Source organism: Delphinapterus leucas, chromosome 14 (assembly GCF_059928025.1).
Source record: "Delphinapterus leucas isolate spDelLeu-1000000601 "Yukka" chromosome 14, BTC_Dleu_Yukka2, whole genome shotgun sequence".
NCBI classification, from domain to species: Eukaryota; Metazoa; Chordata; class Mammalia; order Artiodactyla; family Monodontidae; genus Delphinapterus; species Delphinapterus leucas.
In genome coordinates, this window is record NC_143142.1 from 42,769,157 (window position 1) to 42,778,353 (window position 9,197).

Genomic DNA, 9,197 nt, shown 5'->3' on the forward strand with positions numbered 1-9,197 from the left:
CTCTCTGATCTCTTTTCTGTATATCTGTCAGCAGTACTCTCCTGGGAGCAGCGCGATGCACTTCATTAATAAGAAGGGATTAAAGGAAAAAGCCCCAGTCTCCTAACACACTTGGATAATTTGGTGCCATCCACAAGGCAAAAGACCCCTGCTGCATAGATGTCATTAGAAAGGTACAATTTCATTACTTTTTACTGGTAGAGCCTTGAGTGAAATATATGCAGGGAAAGAAAAGTGCAAAAGCTTTCATTGTCTGCATGCCCCTAAAATAGTAGTATGCAAAAATATACTTTATGGTTTTTACATTTCTATGGCCTTCCTTAGTAGTCCTTGAACTCATGCTCTTATTAAATATGGAGCAAAATAAAGATTAAAAGAAAATGTTTTATATCCTTAAATCACAAATGAAATGTATATATATATATATATATATTTTTTTTTTTTTTTCTTAACTAACACACTTGCTTTGAATACCTACTATGTGTCAGGCACTCTGCTCGTTGCTGGAAAACAATGGCAAAAACATCATTCATGAGGTTTGTTTTTTTTTTTTTTTTCCCCGCACTAACTTATTGAATGCTCTAACTGAAGTGAGTATAAAAGTGAGGGTATTAGAAGTAAACCATATGGCTGAATAAAAATGATCATAAACTAGTAAATTGTAAGTGTATTTGGAAAATGTTTCATTTTTTTCCTTGCTAACTTATTTTTGAACTGACATGTTTGCTGATGGTTGATAGCATTATCTTTTGAGCTGAACCACCCCCAGTTTTAAGCCTTTAAGGGTATATTGTGCAAACATTTGAAAAGATCCATCGTTAGAAATACACCCTAGTTCCTATAGATGGTGCCCCAAACAGGAAGCAATGTGATTCAGTGGTGAAGGGTGTGGCCAGCCACCAAAGGGGCCTGGGATTTAGGCACCTGCCAAAAAGATGTCAGGGGGACTCCCAGGGACTCCACTGGTGTGGTGTCTCTCTGGGAACCTCGTTCATTACTTTCTTAGCACCGAAGAGAATCAGATTTAATAGTGGTCCTTTATCTCACTGCCACACACACACAGCTGCCATTAACACCAAAAAGTGGCACACAGTTGGAACTGTGAGTAGGAGAAGACAGCCCTTGATTATCAGCTATTTACAAGCCACTCTTTGCAGTGATAGATTTTTGCTTTACTATTAGCTTTTGTTCAGTGAAATGGACTTTTTCAGCTCTTTAAGATAAAGGCTAGACTAGACAGTTAAGATAATAGAAACTGGGGTTTCCAGAGACCATTTTACTGACATAAGGCAAAGCAGTATGGGAAAGAACAAGTTATTTTGAAAAATAAATGATTCAGTAATGAAAATGCTTAAAAAACCTATAGTATCTCTACAAAGGAAAGATTGGTCATCTAGTCAGCTTTGAATACAGAGCGTTTTGATGCCCCCGCCCTTTTATTTTGTGGTCATGTCGTTCCTTGTCTCTCATGCATTTTAATTCGTTAAAATATTGATGCGCACAATGAAGATTATCAACAAATGTCATGAAAAGTGGGAGAGTATCAGTGATTGGGACTGGCAGGACTAGTTTACACCTTCTAGAACGAGCAGTCAGGACTAACAAAAAGTCAGGACTCGACTAGTTATGTTCTTGCTATCAAAAATATGTCTCAGCTAATGTTTAAATATAGTTAGCCAAAATTACAAACAAACAAAACCCCCAGTTTTGCCAATAAATTAAAAAAATAAGCAAAATTGTTAAGTGGTTAAAAGCTTAGATTGTTAACCTCATGTGGTGTATTTGAGGATGTGCACTGAAAACAGATCAACTATTTGAAACCAGCATGCAGATTTTCTTTTTCCTTATGATTTTTGTATGATGGTAAATTTCCACCCACCCCCATAAGATCTTACAAGTCTGTTTGTCCTGAATCTCAATAGGTGCCTTATGATGTGGAGGTTTTATTAGGTGGAACACATATAGGATTTCTGAACATTCTTTGAATTTCTGGGCTTTAGTTCCATATTACCTTGGGCAGTGAGGAGGAGGAAGGAATATTATGAATTGGAGTTTGGGTGGAAAGTTGGATATTTGAAATATAAATGAAAACAATTCACTAGCAATGACTCTTGTTAATATTCTTTTGCCGAGGTAGTTTAACCTAGGGGAGCTGGTTATAAAAGAGCTTGTTGTATTTGCTCTCTTGGACTCTATGACATACTCTGTATTTTGCCATTGATTAACTTGATTTAACAGAATAAATATTCAAATGAGGATTGACAATACTGGTTTCGTGGGAGAGGAGGAGTAAGCTGATAGGTATGCCTGTAAGTTGTCAGGCAAGCCTTAACAAAATCTTGATACACATTTTAAATTGATTAGTAATGAATAGCAAATAGATAAACTAGATACACATTGGCTTTGGGGATACTTCAAAAAGATTTTTTTTTTTTTAGATTTGAAATTCATGATAGGTTTCTTTCATTCCTCCTTGGTAAATAATGAAATATTTACTGTCTAGACTGAGTAATATGACATGAAACAACAAACTGCACATGTCTAATTTATAACAAATCTGTTTCCTTAATGGGCGGAAGAAAATCTGAGGACAGTTCTAAGGGCTCTTGTCTGCTTTCAGTGCTATCTTCTAGTCATACTGAAGATAGCACCTCTCCGGATGGGTCTTTCCCCTTCTTTTCCTCACCCCGGTCAATGTCGATCACGTGCACCACTCCAGGTTTTAGAATCAAGTCGTCGGTCTCTACCTGGCTCCTGTTGTCCTCCACCTCCATGTAGCTCCCTTTTGTTTGCTGGGCAGCTTTGTTGAAGGCTTCTTTAAAACGACGTTTGAGTTCAACATCTGGACAGAAGACATACTCATAAAGGCCACCAGCAAGGACAGCTCCTATTATTGGTCCAGCCCAATATATCTGGGGGAAAGATGGAAGAGTTATAGAGTGTAAGTAGAGTAAAACTATTCCTTTGAACAAGGCATGGATATAGAACTTAGCTGGTTTAAATTAAGAGAGCAAATGTGGGGCTTCCCCGGTGGCACAGTGGTTAAGAATCCGCCTGCCAATGCAGGGGACATTGGTTCAAACCCTGGTCCGGGAAGATCCCACATGCCACGGAGCAACTAAACCCGTGTGCCACAACTACTGAGCCTGAGCTCTAGAGCCCACGAGCCACAACTAAGCCCACGAGCCACAACGACTGAAGCCCACGTGCCTAGAGCCCATGCTCCGCAACAAGAGAAGCCACCGCACTGCAACGAAGAGTAGCCCCGTTCACCGCAACGAGAGAAAAGCCCGTGCGCAGCAATGACGACACAACACAGCCAAAAAAAAAAAAAAGACATAAGTGGTTATTTTTTAAAAAAGAGAGAGAGCAAATGAGTCATGCATTAAAAAAAAGGAGAGAGAGAATTGGAAAGAAAATAAGAGAATACATTAAATCTACATCGGAGATCCATATATTGCTAAATAACATTTGAACAGAAAATAAGAAAAGACTGTTTCCTCTTCTCTTTTCCTGCTTTCATTAATTATGTTCTTTCCATTTTCTGATAATCCTTACAGTAAAGATAGGTCCTCTTTGGGGGTACGACTTCTTCAGCTGAAATAGAGGAAAAATTTTCTGGAGAGTACTTTTTTTCTTAATATTGCCATCTTACATTGGTCTTTTGCATAATCACAACCATAGTACAGATTGTATCACTTGGGGCTTTAATTATTCAGTACAGCATGATAAATGGAATATGAGCTCGACCGCTTAGCAATCTTGTTACTGCTTGAATCTGTTACATAACTTCCTAAACCTTAATTTCCTCATCTGTGAAACAGGGATAATAATAATACATACCTCATGGGTTGTCAGGATTAAATTGAAATAATACTTGTAAAGTACTTCATAGTTCCAATTTCATTGTAACTTGCTCCATTCCATTGTTTCCTAGACAATTTAAAGATGTATGGGACTAGGCTGGCTATAAGTCACTTTCGTCATGTTACATGATTTTCTCTCTCAACTTTGGTGATTTGATTTAAGAGAAAACCTCATGGTTTGCCCATTAATCTTCTTGCAGAGTGCTTTCATCCTCATGGTTCTTACACTGATGACTTGGTGGAAAAATCTGTACTGCATTTATGGATAATGGTTAGTTGAGGATTAGCCATTCCATGGGAATTTATTTCAATAACTGGAAGTTTCTATCATATTAGTTATGTGTCTAGAATAAAACAAGTTTTGAGTTTGGATAAACTTCAACACTTGCTTTAGAGCACACATAGGCTGTAGAATATTAGACATTCATTCAACAGATGGACTTGAGCAACAAAAACCCTGTTTATTGAGCACTCTTTCTCAGCTGGCTATACTCAGTGCTTTTCTTGTATTAACTCATTTAATTCTAATGATGACCTATGAGATAGATGTTATTATTATCCCATTTTATGGGTAAGAAAATGGACACGCAGAGAGGGTGAGAAGCTTGTTTAAGACTTCACGCTTAGCAAGTGATTGAGTTGGGATTTCAGGTCTGTCTGATTTCAGACCTCTCTTTTGAACCATTATACTGTTTTCTACGATACTACACTTCTCTCATTTGAAAAAAATCTGATGAATCCTTCTGGCTTCAAACACTCTCTGGAAATGAAGCTCACTTAGCATCCTCATTGCAAAATCTAAAGAAGAAATTCAAACTTTAAGCTGAAACTGAACACATATACTGTACAGGGAAATTGTTGACAAAGTGGCTGCAAGAACCTTATGTTCAAGTTCCTTATCTTGAACATGAAAGAAACCATGTCAGAGTTTACCTTCTCTATGCCCTTTCAAAGGAGAAATGAGAGCCCTCCTCTAAATGTCTTTGCGCTTTGTTCCTTTGGTAAGATCTCATTTGGTATGTTCTATTCCACAAGCTAAAAATCCCGCAAGGGAGAAAAGGGACTGCTAAATCATTATGACACTTCCCCCAAAACACCTACGAAGAAGATGTCTAGCCACATGCTCTCAAAAATAAACAAATCTCAGTTTCAAGTTGCTATTCCCAAACTCATAATGCCCTTTAAAGTAACTTTTAAACTTCATAAAGGTAAAGAAGTTCTACTGCTAAAAATATAGAAAATCCAGAAAAGAAGACTAAAAACTGTTATTACACTACACACAAAATTCATCATTAATATCTTGTTATTTATTGTCTATCCATCTATCTACAGACATACTTAAAATTAGTTGTTAATTTCACACAAGCTTTGCTACAAAATGGACATTCATTTTCTGTAGGATTAAGTTTGTTATAAAATAGCAACAACGGGAAACCTTGGATTCAATCAACAGCTAAGGATTTTCTTGCTACTTAAATTTTAACTAGTGTACCACAACTCAAGTAATTAATAAAAACATATATTTTCATTCACATATTAAAGTCCTCATGGATTAAAAGTTGTCATTTTTCTAAATTTTATTTACAAAAATTGTTTGAATAAGATGACCTAAAAGTTGTACTTTTATCATAAGATCTGAATACTGCCCGTTACAAATTTGTATTCCCATTAATGTGGCAAATCTTTAGAGACATACATGGAAATATCAGTGGCAAAGTAACCAATCTCATGGGTGGTATTGTTGACTAAGTTTTTCATGTCTGGGTCCAAAACCCTGCTTTTGATCACTGACTCTCATGCTGTTATGTAATGCGATAGATTACTTTAATGGGATAGATAGGTACACTTTTCTTAGAAGTGAATGCATGTAGCAGTGGGGCAATTTCTTCTCATTTGCAACGTACATCAAGGTTGAGTGCGTGTGACTGTGTCAATAACCACTGTATGCGTGAGATTAAAACATAAGCGACACCTACAATGGAAAAGAATCTGAGTATGTATAACTGAATCACTTTGCTGTACACCTGAAACTAACACAACATTGTAAATCCACTACACTACAATAAGAACATAAATTAAAAACATAAGTGACATATTCTTACATTCATGACTTAAAAATAAAAGATGTAAAAGAGCATTCACAACATATATACGTGAAAATAAAAGTTAGCTCCATTTGAAGCTGGCTGACATACACCTATTTTTATTGGTTATTGTAAATTAGTGTGTAAGAGGTCTTCAAAACTACCACATTATTCATTTAACGGATTGAAATTTCTTTTTGGTAAGAGACAATTGAAAAGAAATTGACTGTGGTATTTAACAATCGATACCACTGCTCTCTGGAAGCACTGTCCCCACGTTAAAAAGTAGGGTAGGCATGGGGCTGAGAAGTGTGTCTTTTCTGAAAGTCCTTTCTTTTTCCAGTTATGGTTATGGTGATAATAGCATAAATATTTGCACTAATTATTTCTCACCATCTGCAGTTCAAAATGCTTCCCACTCCCATACTATTAACTGGGTTCATGCTCTTGTAAACAAAAAAGGTAAATATTTTTGCAATGGGCTATGCTTTTAAGCATTTCTCTTTCTCTTCTTCTTCTTCTTCTTTTTTTTTTTTTTGCAAGCATATTTTTCATTATTGCTGGGAAGGATTTACTTTCAATTATTTAAACACCATATTCATTTCACCACCCTGATTTTAACTTGTTCCAGATAGGCAACCTCCATGTTCAATATATTCTGCTGAGGTCTGTCAGATCCGGTGCCCAGAGCAGGTGCTTTAAAAAAAAAAAGACTGTCACTGAAGGTCCAGAACTGATATGAGATGTTTTGTAGCAGAACTGTCCTAGTCTCTCCCTAGTCTTTATGAAAGATGTAATAAATTAGGGGTTCAGAGTTGGGAGGAAGAGAAACTAGTGAGCAAAATAATGGGAAAAAAAGAGCTCTCTGGGTAATTGTCCTCAACTGTAGGAAAACAGGCACAATGAACATGGTGGTTACCCAGTGGTTTTCCCAATTTCCCATGATAACTGCAGGTCCAAAGGATCGGGCGGGGTTCATGCTGGCACCAGTGTAATTGATCTATAGGGAAAAAGAATACAACTTCAGACATTGCTGAAACAGGGCTATTAACAGGTAGACTTCATTGCAATGTGCTACCATTTGCCAAGTCAGTTAGAGATGTCCAGATGTTAGCAGCCATATCAATGTTCTCATCACAAAGTTAGCAAAAAAATCACCTAAAATGGACAGACGTAGCTGGATACTAAAGAACTACAGCTGTGAAACATAACATCTTCATCCAGCTCTAGGGTGAGGATAAACAACATGGATCAATTACTTAAATGGGCTTGGAAACTTACTGCAAATAAATGTCCAATTGCAACAGAGAATCCAATTGCTAAAGCTATGGAACCAGTGACATCAGTCCGTTTGGAATCACAGCTGGCAAAAATAGTAAACACCAACTGAAATGTGATTATTAACTCCACCAGGAGACCATGACCAGCGCTAAGATTTCCATGAACCTGGAGAGAGAAAAATGCTCCATCTGAATTAAGGCAAGGGAACATTTTCTATGATAACATATCATTGTGAAAGGCACATTTTATCCCTACAAAAGCTGATCATTAGTTTGAGTCTTCTATCCCACCCCTAGTTGAGACACTTGCACCCCTGCCCCCTCCAAAAAGAAGAAATAAATTTCTATTCATTTGGGGCCATCACAGATAATTAATTACTCTTACAATGACCGAGGGGGAGTTTGTGCTGAATGCCCTTTTCTACAAAGGAAGCGAAATATGCCACTGCTGCACTTAACTTATAAAAGAGTTTCTTAAGAGTCTTGTAATTTTATAAGGCAATGATTAAATCCATTAATTAGGTTTAAATTAATTAATATATATTTCAATTAAAATTTAAACCGTGTGTGGTCTTTTCATCGACCCTGGTGCTGACCTAACAAATGATATTCCTAATCATCTAAGAACAAAACTAGGATCAAACGCCAATTTATTTTTTTAAGTGTGACCCTCGATGCAGATCACTTTTAAGCCTCAGGCACGTGACAAGAAACAAAATTGTTCCTTTTGCTAATGAACCAACAAATAATTGTAACAAAAATGCCTTAAGTTAAATATATAGTCAATATAGTCACTGGGATAGAGAGAGAGAGGAAAAAAACCAACACAATTTTTGTGCTACCCAGACTTAGTGCTATTCAAGTTACTCAGTAGCACATAATGATTTCATACGATGTAGTCAGCGTGGCTGGAATCAGTTTTCACCCCTATCAGGAGTCATCAGACGTTCCCTGGGAATAAATTAGCAGTTTTAGGAAGGTCTCTTAAGCCACCAGTTGTCACTTAGTAGTCTATAAGAAGCCTAGAGTCCGAGTTTGAAAACAAGAGCTAAAGATGGTACCGTTGTGACTCCCAGGCCTCCCACCACACTGGGAGGCGTGACCAGATAGAGAATCCCGGCTCCGATGATGGCACCCAGGCACTGGGCTGCGATGTAGAAGACAGACTTGGCAATGCTAATCTTCCTCGTGCACACCATGGCCACCGTCACGGCGGGGTTGATGTGGCCACCGCTGATGTGGCCAAAGCACTGGACCATAGTTGCGATGCTGAGTCCAAAGCAGAGGGAGATGAGAACCATGTCGACTGGTAAGGGCTTTTCTGCTCCACCCCAGTTGATGGTGGATCCCAGGCTGAGCAGGACAAAAATAAGCATAGCCAGAAATTCCGCTGTGACTGCCTTCCAGAAAGCTTGAGTCCAGACCCCTTTGAAGGCCACCATGATACTCTCTCTTCTACACAAAGGTCCACACTTACTGAAAGGAAAAACAAATCGGCATCAGAAGCTACCAATCCAAGGTTTATGCCTTTAGGTGAGGATGTCCAGGCCCGCACTCTTGTCCCACAGTAGGGAGACCACCCAGCCAAAAGTTATTTGCATACAGAGAAAGAATGCTTCTGGAAAATCTCCTTAATTACTTAATTATCTCTTAAGGAGATAATTAAGTAATTACTGTTATGGTTATTCTAACAGTAACTATTGTTATGTTATTCTATTGAGATTGTTATTCTAATCTCCTTTGAGTTAATATCCAAAGATCATCCAGTTTCACTGGAAAAGTATCTGAATTGTCCCTAGAAAAGAAAACGTCTAAATCAAGTTCCTTAAAGAATTAAGAATCAAGTATATTTACCTTGTAGTCAATTCCCTCAGAGCAAGTTTTTACGTTTCAAGGTACTTTTTACATGTCATTTCTATTTGGAACCTACAGCCATAAAAAAGGGAGGTCTTTTCCAGTTCTGTCCT

At 37.7% G+C, this 9,197-nt stretch overlaps 1 protein-coding gene across 1 annotated transcript; it reads right to left on the minus strand.

The window, feature by feature from the left end:
- Nucleotides 1–2,247: 2,247 nt before the first annotated feature.
- AQP4 (aquaporin 4) lies at nucleotides 2,248–8,688 on the minus strand. The gene is given in 4 exon segments (XM_022586888.2): nucleotides 2,248–2,912; nucleotides 6,870–6,950; nucleotides 7,232–7,396; nucleotides 8,292–8,688. Coding segments are annotated over 4 exon segments (993 nt in total). The 5' UTR covers nucleotides 8,673–8,688; the 3' UTR covers nucleotides 2,248–2,546.
- Between the last annotated feature and the right edge of the window lie 509 nt (nucleotides 8,689–9,197).